This window comes from Staurois parvus, unplaced genomic scaffold (assembly GCF_062004578.1).
Source record: "Staurois parvus isolate SC_StPar_1 unplaced genomic scaffold, SC_StPar_1.0 ptg000004l, whole genome shotgun sequence".
In the NCBI taxonomy this organism is placed as follows: Eukaryota; Metazoa; Chordata; class Amphibia; order Anura; family Ranidae; genus Staurois; species Staurois parvus.
Genome location: NW_028317800.1, coordinates 3,012,492 through 3,033,835, shown reverse-complemented (window position 1 = coordinate 3,033,835; position 21,344 = coordinate 3,012,492). Strand labels below are relative to the sequence as shown.

Sequence of the window (21,344 nt, the reverse complement as noted above, 5' to 3'; positions counted from 1 at the left end):
AGAAGTGAACTAGCATGGCCTCTTTCTTCATCTTCGGGGTCAGATGGGGTAGTGTGTGCCACCTTATGTTGCTCCATTCTGTCTCCCCAGGACCATTCTGTCCTACTTAGCTATATCCCCTTCACTCTGCTCTGGATTAAATTAAGGTGACCCAGAGTCAGTCTTTATGTCACTAGATTCACCAAGTGGTTCACCTTGGTCAGTAGTTTCTTCTGGCTCCTCTGCAACACAGGACACAGGTGTCACAGCTCTCCGGCTTCTCCATTACTCATTTCACTGCAGCCTTGGTTTCACTGGCAGATGAAGGTGATTCTGATGCTCTAGGAATCCACCCCCTTCTGCATCTGCAGGTATAACTTCTCATCCTCAGTCCAGGCCCTGAAGATGATCTGGCTCTCTCTGTCAGGAACCATCACGACGCATGGGCCTACACATGCGTAGGTGTCTGCCAAGACGTATAGGTGGCAGGGCACTAGGACCCAGGTGCACCCGTCATCTGGACAGGACTAGGCAGGCACTGGGACCCAGGCTACGCCTGTCAGGTGCAGGGCGGGCTACTTAAGCCAGCCCTGCACAGATGCTTGTTGCCGAATGGTCTTTGTATCCTGTTACCTGTGTGTGAGTACTTCTGATCTGGATTGTTTTGACCTTGTTGCCTTCTCCCGTCCTGACCCCTTGGCTTGCCTGACTCTGCTCCTGGATGTTCCCGTTTAGATCTGACCTCCTGGTATTGACCCTGCGTGTGACCCGACTATCCTTTGCCTACCGTTTTGTACCTTACCGATCCGCTAGTTGCCGACCCAGTTTGCATGACTCCGATTTAGCTCATCCATCCACCCACCCCGCAGGGATCAGTAGGCTCCCTTACATCAGCCTCCTAGCTCTCTGGAGCCCCTGTCAGACTCCTCTACCCCTGTTGGAGATACCTGGTAGTTGCGACCTGGTACCGGAGCGCTCCAAGTCCATCCCCACCATCAGGGGCCCTGGTGAACAAGTGCTCCGGTGCTTAGACTCCGCACTCTGGGGAGGCTCTACCAGGGGACTGGTAGAGGTGCTGTCAGGCAGCCCGTTACACTCTCCTTCTTAGCAGTGATTACAAGGCTTGTAATCTCCTGTAGCAGCCTGGTCCATTGGGAGGACCATGGTACCTCTGCGCAGTAGCCTGTTCTCCAGTGTAAGGAGTGGGCGGCAAGCAGTTAGATACCAGCTACAGAAACAGCTCTACACAGTGTCCAAGCTGTTACTGCCACTGTAGGTTTCTGGCATTTGGCATACACAAGGCACAAGTGCTCCGAGTCTCTCACCATTCCCAATGTGAAACTGCCTCTATGTATCATCTACCCTCTGATGTCTCTTGATGTATCATCTACCCTCTGATGAAGTTCAGCCATCCAGTCTAGTTATGCTGAGGGCATGACACTCTCGGGTGCTGTCATCGCCCACCGTCCAAAAAAACGGAAGTACGCTGGAAGTATTTGTAGTACAACACACCATGTGGAACCTCTCTGTCTCTCATCTGCACTCTAAACTCTGCCCATCTTTTTACAGCTGAGGACCATAAAGTACTTTGTAGGTGAAGTAGAATGTAACAGTCTCTATGTTTATGACTGGGGACCATCAATTGAGGTGCAGCACAGAAAAAAGGCTCTACTCACAGAATCCTGGAACAGTTTCAGTCCATAGGTGCAGCCTCTTGTAAAGTAGTCTTGTATCCAGTCCAAAGGGCTCCAGGAACTAACACCCACATCCCCTTCTTCAGTTCACAGATCCATTCCCTCAGCAAGAAAAAAAAAAAAACTATCTCCCCAGGGCTCCAGACTTTTTAACAGCATCCCAGCCACCATCTGGGCACACCTCCCCAGGGATTGGCTAGGCCCTGTTCAGTCTTCAGGCTGGTCATTTCAATTCTCCCTCCCTAAGCTCCAGAAACTTCTTCTAGAGGCAGGGGAAAGCAATCAAATTCCCAGCCTGTGAAGCCCTGACCAGACCAGAACAATCACTCCTCCCCTGATTACAGGAGGAGCCAAAAACTAAATTTACCTAGCAACGTAACTGGAAGAGTGCTATATGCAGTACTGTGAAGAAGTCTTAGGCAGGTAAAAAAGTTGTAAATTAAAAATGCTTTCAGAAAATGAAATGTTAATAGTTCATTTTTATCAATTAACAAAATTTAAAGTAAATGAACAGAAGATAAATCCAAACCAAATCAAAATTTGGTGTGACCACACTTTTCTTTCACAACAGCATCAATTCTTCTAGGTACACTTGCACACCGTTTTTGTGGGAAACTCAGCTGGTAGGCTAGTAGGTTGTTCTAAATATCTTAAGAGAACTAACCACAGATCTTCTGTGGATGTAGGCTACCTCAAAACCTTCTAGCAAATTAAAGAAATATGTGCTTGTCTGTTCCCCTTAAAAACAATTTGAATGAACCATGACATCACAGTATGGCCCTAAGTTCAGGAATATAATTAGCCAGGCATTGACTCGAGCACCGGTCTGTTAGGCTACTACTCTCCAACACCCTATGGGATAGCCCCTCTGGAGTATAAAAAATATTGCATGGACTAAAATATAATAGCAAAAAACTATCCAGCTGTGACTATATGGATCCGATTAACACTGGATAAATGTTGTGCTACATTAATTCCAAATATTTTGCTCCTTAGCTGGTATAGATTAAATCCTCAGTAGGATATCATGATATACCTAGTCCCACGACATAAGTCACTGGATAAAGTGTGCAAATATAAGGTGGAAGACAAAAGAAGCAGCTATTGTCACAACTATTTCAATGCAGGTAGAGTTCTCAGCAGAGAAGTAATGGGAAAGATTCATAGATGCAGAAGATAAGCAGTTCATCATAAGTTCCTAGCTTCATAGAGCAGTAAAGTCAAGGTGAGCAGCTGAATATGTTGATTGAGCATAGTTACTCGCTGACAGGCTGTGCAGCCTTAGATACAGTTTCGCTCACCCTTTCTGCTCGGGATATTCCATCCTCTGTAAGGATTGCCGTGCTGTGATGGTTGCCATCAAGGCTCGTCAGTCTCTTTACCATCCACTTGACATATCGTTTGTATTCCATGATATCTGAGCTGCTATACATGTTTCCACTCAGTCATCATTTACTCCCTGCATGTTTGCTTCTTCCATCATCCATATGGCCTGCCCCAGTGGAATCATGGCCATCCGTAGACGTCAAAGACGTGTGATGCCAACGTGTTTTGCCGATGGGCGTATCTCAATCAACTCGTCAGGTCTCAAAAACCTTTTGTCTCTTCATGTAACCCAGACAGACTCAACGATGTTGATATCAGGGCTCTGTGGGAGCCAAACCATCACTTCCAGGACCCCTTGTTCTTCTTTACACTGAAGATAGTTCTTAATGACATTGGCAGCATGTTTGGGGTCATTGTTCTACTGCAGAATAATCTAGGGCCAGTAACATGCCTCCCTAATGGTATAGCATGATTGATAAATATCTGCCTGTATCTCTCAGCAATGAGGACACCATTGATTCTGACCATATCTCCAACTCCATTTGCATAAATGCAACCCCAAACCTTCAAGCAACCTCCACCATTCTTCACTGTTGCCTGCAGACACTCATTAGTGTACCACTCTCCACCCCTTTGTGAACAAACTGCCTTTTGCTACAGCCAAATATTGCAAATTTTGTTTCGGCAACACCTGCTGCCATTTTTCTGCACCCCATTTCCTATGTTTTTGTGCATATGTGAGACACTTAGCCTTGCTTCCATGCCCTACTGCACAGTACTGTATGTATATACAGTATATATATATATGTATATAAACCAATCCTAGGCCATATGACTTGAGCTAACACGCATATATGTCAGTTTAACATCACATTTAGACTGTCTCAACTCACAATAATGGGTGACAAAATCCCAATAAAATTTGACCTGTGACCAAGAAACATTAGCTGAAAGCAGCTCTTAAGGTAGTTGTTCAGGTTAGAGTCAATGTGATAATAATGAAGCATAATTTAGTAATGAATTAGTAATGTAGTAATTAGTAATGAAGCATATTTTGACCAGTTACTGGATTCTTGATACGATAACCATCTGAAGATAGGCCAATTCCCCATTCTCTATAGTTAGTAGGCCACCTGCCTTCACTGCCTCACCACTGCAACATCCCAGCCTGACTGAGCTCCATCACCAGATGGGGATGAGCCCACCCCTACATGTCAGAGTTTTGGCTTGGTGATTGGCAGCTCAGGTCCGTGTACTGTCACATGGAGAAGGTCACAAGTTCCCGCTTACCCAGAAGCCATGTTAGAGCTTCAGGTGGTATGGGGAAGTGGAGTGAAAGTGTGGCTATGTTCTTATAGCTGCCTGGAGGGGGAGTGGGCCTTCTGCAGAGACTGTCAATTTGATCAGAATGGGGCAAAGTGACAGTGTATTATTATTATTATACAGGATTTATATAGCGCCAACAGTTTTCTCAGTGCTTTACAATACAACGGGAGACAATACAGCAACAATACAGTTCAGTACAAGAGGAATAGGAAGGCCCTGCTCCTTGGAGCTTACAATCTAGGAGGGAGGGGCTAGTGGTACAAAAGGTAGTAACTGTGGGGGATGGACTGGTTGGAAGAGTAGAAGATTCCATTATTAGCTGAGGGCAGGATAGGCTTCCCTGAAGAGATAGGTTTTCAGAGATCGCCTAAAAGTGAGCAGAGTAGGCGATAGTCTGATAAATTGGGGTAGAGAGTTCCAGAGGATGGGGAAGCTCTGGAGAAGTCCTGGAGATGATCATGAGAGGAGGAGACAAGGGAGCTAGAGAGCAGGAGGTCTTGTGAGGAGCGGAGAGTATGGTTTGGGTGATATTTATAGACAAGATCGGTGATGTAATTTGGGGCAGAGTTATAAATGGCTTTATACTTTGTTGTTAATGTTTTGAATTGCGGAGGTGAAGTCTACCAGATTTGGACAGTGAATGGATTTGGGACTGAAAGGACAGATGGGAGTCTAGGATTACACCTAGTACCCTGGCATGAGGGGTGGGACTGATGATTGTGTTATTGATCTTGATGGAGAAGTCAGGGGAGGGGGCACGGGCTGGGGGGAATACTAAGAGCTCAGTTTTGGAAAGATTGAGTTTGAGGAAGTGGAGTGACATCCATGCCGATATGTCACACAGTGTATTTTTAATACCTACTGACTACACAATTCACAGTTGTCTGGAGGCATCTCAATTACAGATGATCTAATTTTTTTTTAACCCAGCATCAAGTTCTTTTCTTTTAAGCTGCCCAGTGACAATCCTCCTTACCATGAATCTGAAAGAATTTTTAAGTAACAGCAGGGATAGGGGGGCAAATTGTAACAAATTGGTCATGTTTTATTTCAGATGAGAAAAAGAACCTCAAGAGCCATGCATTTAAGACATTGCTTGGGCCAAAAACTGCATGGAGCCTTAACATATAACATTGCATTGCATGGGGGCACAGCATAAATATTTTCGGTTTATGTAAGGCAAAGATTTTAACCCAAAGATGGTTTCATCATTTTAATAAATGTCCAGAATAAGAAAAAAACATGTACTAGGACAGTTATCAGAGACAACAGTGAATAGCAGTTATCTTTTGATATTTCCAGAGGAACTAATAGTGTAGCAGCTACTGCAGAGAAAGGTAATTGGTTCACAAGGAAATTCATTAGAAATTCATAGATATGCAAATATATTAGATAGATAAAGGGACGCGATGTGAGAAGAAAGACAAAGACAGAAACTCAGAAAACCGTATTCAAGATATCTATGAAAGTGAGGCCTATGCAGTTTATTTTTAGCAGAAGGCAGCATCCTCTTCATCCATTAGTTGAATTGTAAGACATTTTCACAATAGAGGCAATTAATCTAAAGGAACAGACAAACCTAGTAACACAGGTCTTAGTATATGATGGATACTTTCCAAAAACCTTCTGGTTGCTATTTCCAAGTTTAAATGTGCATTTCCATTGTGCTTCAGTTGATCCACATAGAGCATTTGGAAAGTCTAGCAAACTTTGCATGGGATTTGGGATTTGAGATTTGAGGTGAACAAAAGAGATCCAAGCAAAGTCAAAACCAGGGTTGTACTGTATTGCTCACTTCCATTTTAAAAACAGAGTGTAACTTCTGACAGTATTTGGGAGCCTTCAAAAGTGCACTATAAATGCCTGCTCTTAAAGTCTATGTAAAGTTAACCTTATAGTCCTGAGCAAAATCTTCAGTAGGACTGCAAAAAGAGAAATGATGCCTAGTCAATTACCTAACATGAAAGTGAGACAGAAGGCTAAGTTCACAACTTTGCCTTTCTTATTTCAATTTTAGCATGTTTTCAAAGTGTGTTGATGCACGTTAGTATTAATCCCACAACCACCACTGGAAATTTAAAGATCATTTCTATAGCTTGTGGGTCTATAAGAATAAATATGCACCATGTATAAACATAGAAACTAATTTTTTTAACTTTACTTACCAATGTATGCCACTATGTAATAGCTGATTGAGACTATTCTGTTAATTTTACTACGAATTTCTACCAGTTTTCCAAATGAGGTTTTAGATGATTACATATTTTCTACCCACAGCAAAGATAATTTAAATATTATATTAACCCTTTACCTTATTGTTTTTTATTTCTGCATCGTCACTTTTTAGCTTTGCTGTTTTACTGAGCAGGTCTGGGCTCCTGACACTGGAAGGTTTAACCTTGCAACTTCTTTGGTGAACTTGAAGTCGATCACTTGCAAAGGTTCTACCACAATTTGGACAGGGCATCAACTGATCCTTAAAGCTCTGCCAAGCTGCTTCATTTTGTTCCTCTCGACTGACCTCTTTAGAAAAAGCCATCTGAGGTTTCTGAGGAATGGGTCTCCTTTGTCCTTTAGGTAACCTATCATTTTCTATTTTCCATTTCTCAAGGCATTTTGGTTCATGGATTGGGAGAGATTTGGTTCCAAACTCCCTTCCACAGATGTAACAAATTAATGTTTTTGGTTTTGTTGGATTGTCAGGAATCTTAGTATCAGGAAATCCAGTGGCTGTTTTAGATGCTGTCAAGGAACTGGTATGTGTTACAGTCTTGTTAACTGTTATATGGGCAGAACCTAAATTCTTATCTTTTGGTTTACAGCTTTTCTGGTGCACAAGAAGTCTGTCAGGAAGAAAAGTACGACCACAATTCCCACACGGTAAAAGTTGTGCTTGAGAACTTTGCCAAGCAGCTTCATTCTCACTAGAGGAACTATGTGCAGCCACCTGGGGTTTCACTGGGGCTGGTCTTCTGAGATGTTTAGGCAGATTTTGATTCTCTACGTGCCATTTTTCTAGGCATTTGGGTTCATGTATGGCAATAGACTTTGAACCAAATTCTCTTCCGCAGATGTAACACACTTTGAAACCCTGTCTTCGAGGAGGGATGACTGGTCGGTTGGCCTGTCTTTGTGCCATACTTCCTGCAGATGATCTTTTGACTAATATAGCAGTTTCTGGCCTAATAGCTTTACGTGGTGATACTGAATTGGAACACTTTGCATTTATTTCTTGAATGGGTTTAGTTGTGTCTTTGCTACTGGTCATCAGGGAAGATGTTTGAGCTTATGTGTCTTGAAAAGCTTCTTTGTAGGACAAATGTATTTTCTGCATTTTATTTGATATATGAAATTATTTTTTCATATGGAGGCACTTCTTTTCTTCAGTTACTGTGTTTTCTGTCCATTACTAGTTTTAGAAGAGGAGCTATATCAATGGCCTGATTTCTTCAATGCTCAGTTTTTTCTTATTCTGCCTGAAATATACAAGAAATACAGTGAAAATATTTAATAACAGTACATTTTATGTACACAACAGAATATTATATGTACATAACAGTATATTTTAGTTTTAAATGTATGTCCTGTAACTCCTTCACATATTAATTATTTTGAGTATTTCTTAGGAAATGCGCACTCATGCACTGAAAGCAGAAAAGCATCCATTGCCATGCATACAGACTCCATGCAACCAATGCTGTAAATGCATGCAAGTAATGCTGCATCCCTACTGCTTAAAGCAGCACAGTGCAATATGGTGCCTGATGAATATGTAAATTTGCACAGTGCCACCTGACTCAGTACCACCTTTCTTTCTCTTTTATTGAAGAACACAGGGTTCTGAGACAATTGGGTCATACTTCCAACTACAAGTGGATTTGCTTCCCTCCCACTTCCAGCATGTATCAGTAAAGAATTTCTATGCACCTATCCAGATCAATTGATCTTCAGCAATAGCTTTGAAAGCTGTACCCAGTCCTCTTTGGACAGAATAAATGCTGGACCTGCCTGGAACATGACCTTTGGGCATGGAGCTCCATATCATGGCACTTTCCAAACCTTCGTATAGTTAGTTACACCAGATGTGTTTCCAGATCCAGAGCCATGGCACAGCCTCTTGTGTGATCCTGTCTCTAAAGCTTCGCTTTTTGAGTAGGCCATGTGGGCCAAGCACTGAGAGCTTGTTTATTAGAACCATTGAGTGTTGAGGGAATGAGTGCTGCACCACTAGGTAGAGTGCTCTTGTTGCTGCCATTCGGGATGCGGTAGCAGTTTACTGCCACTGCTCCATATCACAAGAGACAAGCGATTCCTTGCTACCATCTACCTTATCACCTCCTGCTGCTTGAACCTCTCCTGATTCCAGAAGCTGATTTGTGAGCCCCTAGGTTTCTACCAAGGATTCTGAACTTAGTTGTATCTGATTACAGTGCAACATATTAGATCCCAAACATACGGCAAGCAATCCTGATGTACCAGGTACCTCCAGCTCACAATCCACTAACAGTTCCCAGACAGCCAGTAGCACTTCCTTTCAAGGGCCTAAAACTGACACCCAGAAATATTGTCCCCTGCTAGAGTCCTCCTTAAGCCAGCTATAGATGGATCAAATCTCGGCTGGTTCAACAGGGACCAGCCGAGATTTCATCCATCTATGGGACGGTGATTTTACTCAAGTTGATCCAGCCATAAACTTGGGTACAACTCCCTTAACCTACTAGGAATTAAAGAAATGCGTTTCGTGCACCCACACATCGTCTGAGGGGAGTGTGCATGAAACGCGTAAGGAGGAGACAGTAACGCCGTTGACGTCACACCGCCAGAGCAACGAGGAGCTCTGGCGGGCATCTTTTAACTCTGGACGGTTAGTCCACATGGTTTTATATGCCCTGCTGTTCATTTTACCTGGATTTTGTGCAAATAAATGTTTACCTACTTACTACACTATGGGCATCCTTTTGCTTTTACTCCCCCGAGGAGTTTTTTTAATTCACAGGAATCCTAATATCCAGAGAGGGAGCCTCCACTAGACACAGAGGACTGCACCCACCTATCCCATAAAAGTGAACTCTGGAAGATCCTGACATTGACGAATCCAATCCATCCACCCATAGATGAAAGGCTTAGGATTCCTGCTATCATCCCATGATGACCATTAGATGACATCAAATCATTACTAATGCGCATTTACATGTGCTTTCTGGTGAGTGCGCATTGCTTATACACTTATATGCACGTCCACCGGACCCAGGAAGACGCATGATTTTCTGAGCACTTTACTCACCTTATGAACTTTCATCAGCAATTGATGTCTATGTCCATTTTATGCTGATTCATCTACAGACTAATTGTATGAATTTAGTGCCGCACTTTATCTTGTTGCTATATAAATCCTGTATAATAATAATAATAAAAAATACAACCAGCATGTTGGATTTTTTATCATGCAATTACTGCCTGCGCCTATAGCCATTAGCAGTAGTTATTGTATTCTCCCAATAGGGATGGCTCCCTGCCAAGATAACAAAATAGATCGAGCGATTTTCTTTCCTGCAAAAAAATTGCATAATCTATGGCTTGCCTTAGCTCTGTTAGGTGTGGCCCCCGGTTTGGTTTTAACCCAGGGGAATTTCTCCACAGTAATACATGATTTCATGGACCAAATGGCAACTCTGACCTGCAGAATCATTATCTGACTTACTCTCCTGTCACTGTACAACCATCAGGGAGGAACCAGAAGACTTGCTATGGCAAAAGAGGTAGAAAAGATTCGGTCCTGGGAGACCTTTACTCTCCTGCTTTGTCTGCTTTTATATCCTAGGTTTGGACAATTGGCAGACAGACGTCCTCACCTGACATCACTTGTACTCTGGTAAATGGGTGCTATACCCAGAGGTGTTTCAAACCACGTGTCACAAGTAGGGGACCTCCTGGCATCCAGGTTCAACAACAAACTGCACAAATTTGTATCCATAAACAGAGATTGCATAGTGGGAGCAGTGAATGCTGTGGCAGCTCAGCAGGATCAGTACAACCTAATCTATGCCTTTTCCTAAAGCTATTTCCTTGTTCGCTGTGCTGAAGCGTTATGGAGGACATTCTGGTGATACTCATTGCTCCAGACTGGCCCAGGTAGATGTGATACTCAGCTCTGATCAGACTCCTGCTGTACACTCCTTGAGCTCTTTCAGATCATCAGGATCTTCTTTTCTGAGGAATGGTTCACCGTCCTGTCACTGCCACTTTAATGCCATGACTATTGATACACAGGTCTTGAAGCATCGGGGCTTCCCTGAATTGGAGATTTCTAGAAGGCTAAAAGCTAGGAAGTCCACTTCTCATAATATCTACCATTGCACATGGAAGGCACGCTTGGCTTAGTAGCTTTCATCCAAGGAAATACTCCATGGGATGCAAACTGACCTTTGTGCAGTCAGACCTGGACCAGCATTTGGTCCTGAGTACCATTGACAGTCAAATCATGGTGCTTGTGATACTGTTCCAGGGATCACCCGCCTCACATTCTTTAAGATTTTTGTGCAGGATTCCCCTCATGTGGCTTACCTTGTACATTCACCCACCCATCACTCCTGTAGGATTTGAATTTGGTTCTTCCAGAACTTCCAAAAATGCTGTTGAGCTTATAGTCTTAAGTATCAGGTCTGCTTGTTAGGCTTTTCCACATCAAGCAACTATTTCCCAGATCTGCAGGTTGCCTCCTGGTCTTCTTTTTGCACATTTTCTAAATCTTACCAGGTAGATGCTCAGGTCACATCTGATGCCATCTTTAAGCGTAATGTCCTTCAAGCATCTTTTAAAGCTGCAGGCAGTCCCCAATTTTCTGTTTATAATGGGCCTGTTAGTTTTTTGTTTGCTGCATTGCCCACCTCTCCATTGGATTGCTTTTGGACATCCCCATTGTCTCTGAATCCTGTGTTGCTCAATGAACAAGATTTTTGTATTCAACGTAAAATCCTTTTCTTGGAATTCATTGAAGGACACAAGCCCTTACCCCCTGTGTTTATGGTCCTGCTCTTGGTACTACTTTTTTTCCAAAACTTAGACCTGCTGGGAGTGGATGTGGGTTATACCAGGCAGTGTCCAAATCCTCCTGTAGGGGACAGTATAACCCAAATGTCTTTGAATCCTATGTCCCTCAATAAGATCCATAAAAAAGATTTTCTGGAACAAAAATTCAACGTTCTTCTTTTATGGCTGGGCAGATCTTGGTAGTTGTTACACCAGGTCGTAAAACGAAAGGAATTTTTTTTTCCATTTTTGATAGAGTAAGGAAGGGAGATTTGCCTTCACTTCCTTTCCCATAATCATAACAGGAAGTAAGAGGAAATGGCTCAAAAATTATGGAAACCCCTGGAAGTCACCCAGGGTCATCAGAACTAGTGTTCTCATTGCAAAATGTCTACTCTATTTCTGTTCTGATGACTACTCAAAAATATTGGATTTTTTTAATTTTCACTTTTGATGATAATGGCCATCAGGACAAAACGATAGGGAGAACTCCCTAATGGAGTCCTAGACAGCCATAAAAAACTGACAGGTGTAATCCCTCTCCATTATATCTAAAGCTATAAAAAAAAGTTTTGCCTTCAGTCATGCTTTTATCTACAGCAGTGCAGGCTACTAACTTTGAGACATTCACTGATTGCTTCCTTCTAGCTGATTGCTTGCTGATTCCACGTCTACTATTATGAGATGGGGAAACAGCACTCATTGTTTGAATACTGCTTGTGTGGAGTAAATTAAATGTTTTGACTGACATTCTGCAGTTTAGCCACAAGATGTCACTGTTTTTCTAATACAGCCTTAGACTGCATAGATATTTCTATATTCTTGTAGAGGTGGAGTTTTCACACGGAGTTGAGATAACAGGAAGAGGAGAGAGAGCAGCCATGTTTAGATGATGGTGAATGCAGGGGCCGTGTGAGCTGAGAATCTGATGACATCCAGGTGTGAAAGCATCCCTCCGTAACCAGAGCTGCAGCTAAGTGAAGCTGATGAGATTGCTGCCAGGAAGCTGATGAGATTGCTGCCAGGAATGCTGATGAGAGCAGAGGAACTAAGCAACATATACGGCGAGACCGCATGCTTGTTGGAGAGACATTTGTTCTGTTCAGAGTCACCAGCGGATGCAAAGCAGACCCGGGTCGGTAAGATCGTGCACGCACCTCATTTCAGTGTTGGCGCCTTGAGACTGAGTCCAGGCCTATAGTTACTTAGTTAGGGCCTCTGTTTGTGTCAGGCCACAAGTGTTGTTACTGATTATTGGAAGGACTCCACAACTTAAAGTGACATTTCACATTGGAGAGCTGATAAAATCCCACAAACTCAAGCCAGACTGGCATTTTGCTCAGAAGGAATACTCAGGCACGTGCTACAGGACCAGTTATGGGAGGGGGAATACTATAGATTTGTGTAAGATTGTAAGCTGTTGTGCTGCACCGCAAGCTAGCCCATACCATACACCCATACACTGATTCCTGCTCTTTTAGTGTAATAACAGGTAAGGTGGGGCAGCTTAGTTGTGCCCGCCAGTAGGTAAATTACTTCACTTTCTACCTTCATCCATCAGAAGGCGCCATGCTGTGCAGCACAAGGGTCTCAGCCTTTGGGCTGGGTGTATGTAAATTTATTGTATGTTTCCAGCATTTGTGGTTGTGTTTATTTGCCACATCTAAGTAAAATTCTGTTGTAGCAAAAGCTGGTGTTGAGGTTGCTTTCCTCGTTCGAGACTTCACTGTATCCTGGGGAGCCCACCCCGGCACACGGCTTACACTGTGACAGCTAATCATGGTGCTTGTTAAAAAAACAAACCTTGCACAGAGAAAGACACATTGACAACTGCTAGTAAAATATACCGTAGGCAGTAAAAAAATAAAAAGCTGTTTTAAAGAATTAAGAGTTTTCACTGAAGGTTTTAAATATTTTTGCTATTTGCCAGCTTAAGATAAAAAGTCGGGAATTTATTAAAGCAGCAAATCAAATTATGTCCAAATAATAATAATAATAATGTCCATATATGTCCATATATGTCCTTGAAAAGCAACATAGAAATTATTTCACTGGGCAAATTAGTTTTAGAGTTATAGTAAAGACAACCAATGCAAGTTGATGATGCTAAAATTGTTCTGCTGTCTAAGTTTCAAAAACGTCTCTGGTCATAAAATGGGTAAACTATCTGCCTTTCTTGAAAAATTGCCCTTTTTTTTTTAGCTCTAATAGAATTTGCCTTTTTGTGAAAAGGTAATAATCGAAGGAATGCAAAACTAAAAAAGCAACTTAAAGTGCAGCCAAAAACTGTTCCTTTACGTAGACTTTAACCCTTTCGCTGCAAGAGTCATTTTTGCATACACACACAAAAATCATTTTAGGCCTGCAGATTACACAAACCTCCCAAATATTATGTATTTTCTGAAATCAGACACCGTAGAGAATAAAATAGTGGTAGTTCCAATTTTTAATGTCACACGATATTACCGTAAAGGTCTAGGAAATGCAAACTTTCAGTAAAAAAACACACTAAAGTGAATTTTAGGGAAAACAAACACAATAAATTACCCACATTTGTGGTAAAATGTAAAATACAAGGTTGTGCCGAGTAAACTGATACCCAACATGCTAAACCTTAAATTTATGTGTGACTATGAAACGGTGACAAACTTCAGTACCCTATATTTTCTATAGGCAACACTTCAAAGGCCCCTTTAAGTCATTAGTTTAGTGTTACAGAGGAGGTCTTGTGCTGGAATTACTGTCCTCACTCTGGCATGTGTATAACATCCATAACATGTGTATCACAATCAATGTTTTCACACGTAGGCACTCCGATATGTGCGTTTACGTTCATACGTGCATATGTGGGGGGCCTCAAATTTTTTTCGTGAGGGGGGATGTTATGTTCTTGGGTAACTATAGTTTTGCAATAAAAACATTTTTTTTTACTTAAATTTTTTTTTCGTCAAGCAGGGGACACAGAGTCGCCTATGCGATGATTTTTAGGTGACAGGTTCTTTTTATTGAGACATGTAGGGTCTAAATGTCTCCTCTGGTCTCCACTAAGTGTATTGCAATGCAGATTGCATTGCAATACATGTATTTTATGGCTATTCTAGCTGGGGAGAGTGACAGTCGTGACTCATTCACTCTCCTCTCCACCTGCCGACACCTGGCATGATGCTCCCTGGGCCCGCAGATGGGCAAGCGGGGCCCGAATACATGGCGGGAGCGTGTGTAGGAAGGCACCAGTACCGGGCTGTGGAAGAGATTGGGTGGCAGCGCCGCCACCCGACTGCTTCCACCTGACAAGCAGGAGTCTGCCTGTCAGTATTATACACAATTGGCTGCAGCCACCGGATTGTGTATAAAACCCTTGCTGTCAGGTTTGTATGCCATAAGAGTTAAACAAAAGTGTTATATTAAAAAGCCTGACCTCATACCTATGAGGTCTTTGTATAAAAAAATCTTGTGTGGATGTCTTAAGCATTAAGCATACTGATTGCCTTACTGATTGTAATATGATGATCTCTTATGATCATCAGCTCCATCTAGCAGCCACAATGTAGTTTTTTTTGTTGATTGAGGTATTTCAGAAAAATACCCCATTATGGCCACTGGATGGAGCTGAGAATCAAGCTAAAAGGAACACTGTCACTTTGTCCATTCAAAGCAAAGTGACAGTGTCTGTGAAAAGGCCACTGTGTATGACCTTTCCAGCAATCCTCTGCTATAGATCCAGAGTCTATAGCAGTGACATCTTTCCTTAGTGATCTGCCCCTAGGACAGAGCACTGTCACATAAAAGGAGGTTATACACTCTGAGATTGGAATAGCAGGGATAGCTGAGTGATGAAGCGTTAGTGGTTCTTGGGGGAGGGGCTTTTCACTGACGCTGTTTTTCCATAATTGGGCCTCTAATGGCCCATCCACACTACATTGCATTAATACTTGGTAAATCACATTTATAACTGAACACAATGCACAGCAACACTTGTACCACATTGTGCATTGTGGTGTAATTCAATTTCAATGGCACCCAAAAGCTTTATTACATTAGTGGGCAATGTACCCACACCACAGTGCATTGTAAGACCTGGTTCACACCAGTGCATTTTTGAAATCGCGATAGTTCATGCAACTTCACAGCTGACTATTCAGTGAAACTTCATTGTGGCTTGCTGTCAATCTGTTCAACTTTATTTAACAGCTGTCAATGCAAGTTGCAATGAAGTCACACAAAAATAGTACAGGAACCTTTTTCAAAGTCACTGCGACGTGAAAGTTTCCATTGCCGCTGATGGGGTGCGACTTGTCATGCGATTTTGAACTCTCAAGTCACCTGACAAGTTGTACCGGTGTGAACCTGGGCTAACATGCATACGATGTGTTGAGGTACGCTATGTTATACAAAATTGTCATGTGGGTACATACACACTCCCACAATGTGGCAACATACATGGCTACTTTGAAGAGCTACGCACACTAGTGCATTGCGTTAGAAAAAAAGGGTAATGTTTACTTTTAAGCCTTTTAGGCTGAATTGACAGACTGTTAATTTTAAACGGCTGTGTTACACAAAGAGCATTAATGTGTGACATAAAAAGAGTGTCAAACAGACCCTTGGGAGTTTATTTACTAAAGCAGGAGAGTGCAAAATCAGGCTGACTTCTGCATAGAAACCAATCAGCTTCCAACTTCAGCTTGTTCAATTAAGCTTTGGCAATAAAACCTGCAAGCTGATTGGTTTCTATGCAGAAGTGAGCCTGATTTTGCACCCTGCAGCTTAAGTAAATAAACCCCACAATGTCTCACTGCACTGAACTCAGAAGTGCTCATGGATGATATGAATATTTACCAATCTTTCCACTCTCCCATCATGAGAAAAAAAAAAGGGCAATGTGAATGGCAAGAAGAGACTGACAAGAGAGCCAATCCCACCACTGGGATGTGAACAAAGCCACTGGCAAGGTTGGAAGTGTAAGAAATGTTATGAATAGATATGATTGACATCTTGTTAGCCATTGATCACATCCATTTAAAATCCCTTGTGGTCCTGGGCACCAGATGACTGTAAGTTTTTGGTCCTAGAAGCAACCATAAGCCTACAGACTTTTGCAAATGCAGCAGACAAATTAGTTACTTTTGTTTTGTTTTTTTAATATAGAGGAAAATGATTAGAGCCCCTGTGAAGTGTAAAGCAGCCCATACATTATTCTTTTTTTTTCTTTGGTTCACCCAGCGAGTTTAATAAAAAAAAATGATCAGATTCTCCCATCCACACATTCAATGGGGTAATCTTTCCCACTGAGTTATTGTATTCTGACAGCTGGCTAGAGCTGGCGGCATAGATCGATTGGGAAAAACCTGACAGGATGGTTGTACAAAAGTTGATCTGTAGATCAACTTCTGTACAACTGCTGTCCACATGCATGGATTGAAATTTGTCTGTTCCCTGCTGGATTGGCCAATTTTCAATCCATGTATGGCTGGTTTTACTGCTCTGCGGGGCTTAGTAAGAAAGATATCCCCTAAGTAACTGCCCAAGTGATAATGGTTTCACCAACCAGGAAGTTCGAAAAAATTCCAGAAACACAGACATAAAATGTTTCAAAAAAGCAGAGAGGAAACCCCTTTCAGGTGTTTACTGCTGTTTGTGTCCTTGTTGCAGACCCTCATTTCCTGCCTGGTGTAACCATTGTCACCGCGACAGTATGTGAGGGTAAATAAAGATGAAGATAGCAATAAAACATAAAAGATTTTCTGGACCAAAACTACAAAAAGAAAACAAATCTGAATATACACTTTAACCGCTTGCCCTCTGGACGATTTACCCCCCCTTCCTGACCAGGCCATTTTTTTGCTATTTGACACTGCGCTAATTCAACTAGTAATTGTGCAGTCATGCAATGCTGTACCCAAACAAAATTTATGTTCTTTTTTTCACACAAATAGTGCTTTCTTTTGGTGATATTTTATCACCACTGGGTTTTTTATAAACGAAAAAAGACCAAAAATTTTGAAAAAAAAATATTTTCTACTTTCGATTATAAAAAATATCCAATAAACTCCAAGTTAGTCATACATTTAGGGCAAAATGTATTCTGCTACATGTCTTTGGTGAAAAAATCCCAATATGTTGGTTTGTGTTAAAGTTATTAGCGTCTACAGACTATGGTATATATATTGGAATTTACGCAGCTTTTACTTTCTGACTGCCTATCACATTTCTTGAGGTGCTAAAATGCCAGGGCAGTACAAAAAAACCCCAAATGACCCTTTTTGGAAAGTAGACACCCCAAGTAATTTGCTGAGAGGCATGTTGAGTCCATGGAAGATTTTATTTTTTTTTCACAAAGTTGTTACTTAAATGATATATTGCTCATGTATGCCATGGCTATATTGGAACAACACCCCAAAACACATTCTGCTACTTCTCCCGAGTATGGGGAAACCATATCTGAGAGACTTTCTGACAGCCTAGCCACATACAGGCCCCCAAAATCCAATGACCACCTTCAGGCTTTCAAAGGGCATATTTCCTTATATCACTTCCTCTCTACCTATCACAGTTTCGGAGGTCCTAAAATGCCAGGATAACACAAACACCCCCCCCCCCCACCAGATGACCCCTTTTTGGAAAGTAGACACCCCAAGGAATTTGATAAGAGGCATGGTAAGTATTTTGCATATAACCTTTTTGTCACAGGGTTTTGAAAAACAAAAACAAAATATACATTTTTGTTTTCTTTCTTCACTTTCCAAAAACTTGTGGCAATAAATGAGATCTGTAAAATACTCAACTTGCCCCTTAGCAAATTGGAGTGTCCACTTTCCAAAAAAGGGGTCATTTGGGGGGTGCTTCTACTATCCTGGCATTTCAGGACTAACATTAGAAAGCTTATAGCACATATTACCCACTCTTCTAACCAGTTGAAGAACAAGACTTTCCTGACACTTTTTGTTTACATGAAAAAAGTTTTTCTTTTTTTTTTGCTAACAAAATTACTTTCAACCCCAAATTATATATTTATTTTAAAGCAAAGGCCCTAGAAAATAAAATGGTGGGCGTTGCAATTTTTTATGGCACACAGTATTTGCTCAGCGATTTTTCAAACTCTGGAAAAAACACACTTTTTTTGAATGAACAAAAATACAATATATTGCCAAATTGTTTGATATAATACAACATATGATGTTAAAAGACAATTGCACACGCCTGTGCAATGGTGAAAAACAACATAAATTTTTATTATCACTAGGTGACACTTTAAAAGCCTTTATAGGTCACCACTTCATATTTACACAGGAGGTCTAGTGCTAGAAATACTGCTCTCACTCTGATGCCTCACATGCATGGTGCAATTTCTGTTTACATGCCGACACGGGACCAACACTTGCATTCCCCTTTGCTCACAAGCATGGGAAGGGGGGTATGGGTGATTATATATATAAATATATGATCCTGGTGTGATCAGATACTTTAAGGGCAGAGGACAGATCTGAAGTCTAATAGACCCCAGATGTCTCAGAAAAGAGTACCTGTCACAGTGTAAAACATTTTTTTTTTTCTAAATCAAAATGAAACATTATATATATATATATATATATATATATATATATATATACCGTATTTGCCGGCGTATAAGACGACTGGGCGTATAAGACGACCCCCCTACTTTTCCTGCTAAAATGTAGTGTTTGGGCTATACTCGCCGTATAAGACTACCCCTCTTCCAATGCACACCAGTGGGAGGAATAGTGCCCCATCATTGATGTCAGTGGGAGGAATAGTGCCCCATCATTGGTATTAGTGGCAGGAATAGTGCCCCATCATTGGCATTAGTGGCAGGAATAGTGCCCTATCATTAGTATCAGTGGAGGAATAGTGCTCCATCATTGGTGTCAGTGGGAGGAACAGTGCCCCATCATTGGTGTCAGTGGGAGGAATAGTGCCCCATCATTGGTATCAGTGGCAGGAATAGTGCCCCATCATTGGTATCAGTGGGAGGAATAGTGTCCCATCATTGGTATCAGTGGGGGGAATAGGTGCCCCATCATTGGTATCAGTGGCAGGAATGGTGCCCCATCATTGGTATCAGTGGCAGGAATAGTGCCCCATCATTGGTGTCAGTGGGAGGAATAGTGCCCCATCATTGATGTCAGTGGGAGGAATGGTGTCCCATCATTGGTGTCAGTGGGGGGTGGAATAGTGCCCCATCATTGGTGTCAGTGGGGGGTGGAATAGTGCCCCATCATTGGTGTCAGTGGGGGGGAGGAATAGTGCCCCATCGTTGGTGTCAGTGGGAGGAATAGTGCCCCATCATTGGTATCAGTGACACCAATGATGGGGCACTATTCCTCCCACTGAGACTTGCTGACCCTGTTCTCGTATGGTGCTGCTGCAGCCAGCATATGTGGTTGCAGCAGCACCTCTACACAGAACACTTACCTGCTGCTCCGGCACTCAATTTTCGCGGGGCCGCTCGGCTCCGCCCCCTCGCCGGTGATTGGCCGCCTGTGTGCCTTTCCTGAGCTACAGTTCTGGCGGCCAATCACCGGTGAGGAGGCGGAGCCGAGCAGCCGCACGAACATCCAGTGGCCGAACTGAAGGAGACGCCGCGCTTCCTGGACCGGATCGTCGTGGGACTGGATCCAGGTAAGAGACATCAGCCCCTGCAAACCCCTGTACTTAATGCCGCAGCCCCCCTAAACATGTGTACCGGCGTATAAGACGACCCCCGACTTTTGAGAAGATTTTCAAGGGTCAAAAAGTCGTCTTATACGCCGGCAAATACGGTATATATATATATAATTTTTTGTTTTGATTTAAAAAAAAAAAAACGTTTTTTACACTGTCCCTTTCTTTCTTTTTTTTTTTATCACTTTTAATGTTATCACAGGGAATGTAAATATCCCCTGTGATAGCAATGGGCGGTGACAGGTACTCTTTTCTGAAAAATCTGGGGTCTATTAGACTTTAGATCTGTCCTCTGCCCTTAAAGTATCTGATCACACCAGGATCGATGTGATCAGATGCTTTCCCAATTTAAAAATTGAGCTTTTAATAATCGGCAAAATGGAAATGATGAAATACTTGTAGCTTCCGGTTCCTTAGACCATAGAGATGACAGGAGGCGTATTGGTCTCCAAACAGCTCTATGGTCAGCCAGTGGAACTGCCAGCTGTATTCTCAGATTCCCCCGTGGGACAGGAGAGCCCCAAAAAACCGTGGAAGGCGACGGGAGGAAGGAGGGGGGGGGGGACGTCCCTTCCCACTGCTTGTAAAAATGATTGAGCAGCTGATTAGCTGCTAGGATTGCTTTTACATGAAAGCTGACCGCCAGCTGAAAATAACCATACCAGGATGATGCCTGTAGCTGCAGGCATCATCCTGGTATAACAACTCAAAGTCTAATGATATACCAATACGTTGCTGGTCCATGTTGGGTATATATGTATATATGTAACAGCAGAGAACATGGGCATATGATGAATCAGGTCTGTGGACCAATATGACCGCAATTTATTCTTTTTTGTAATGCCCATGTTAAGGGTTAGGCCCAAAAAAGTTTTAAGTTCAGAAACCGTGATAGGTTTCTTTGCAAATTGTCTGGCAAAAGCTGAATTTGGGTAGGCGGCGATGTATTGTTGTGCGTATAAATTGCTTTGACCCACAATCAATTAATACAAATTAGAACATAAAAAACAGCTTAGGGGTAAACGTTAGAGCTGGCAGCAAAGGGGGCTGATCCTGGTAACACTGCATTTCTGGGGACACTACAAAAGTGGTACTAGTATAGTTCTGTCTGTGATCAATATATTGATCTGTACAAACACTATACTAGTAATAGCAGTGATCAGCGACCTATAGCGTGAGTGCGATAGTGTGTGAGTGATCTAACGCTAGCTGACCTTGGCTGGGAGAGGAGCTTACAGACCCTGATGCTATCTGATGTCACTAGTGGCAGTAATACAGTCATCAGTGAAAAATTCTGTATACTGACAC

The 21,344-nt window shown here is 42.3% G+C and overlaps 1 protein-coding gene across 2 annotated transcripts in view; it reads right to left on the bottom strand.

Moving 5' to 3' along the window:
* LOC149474437 (zinc finger protein 474-like) overlaps window positions 1-21,344 on the bottom strand; it is a 62,350-nt gene that overhangs the window by 27,673 nt on the left and 13,333 nt on the right. For both annotated transcript variants that reach the window (XM_089673911.1, XM_089673950.1), the window contains one exon: window positions 6,637-7,801. In XM_089673911.1, coding sequence (XP_089530037.1) covers window positions 6,637-7,593 — 957 coding nt within the window. In that variant the 5' untranslated portion in view covers window positions 7,594-7,801. The remainder of the gene's footprint in view (window positions 1-6,636; window positions 7,802-21,344) is intronic.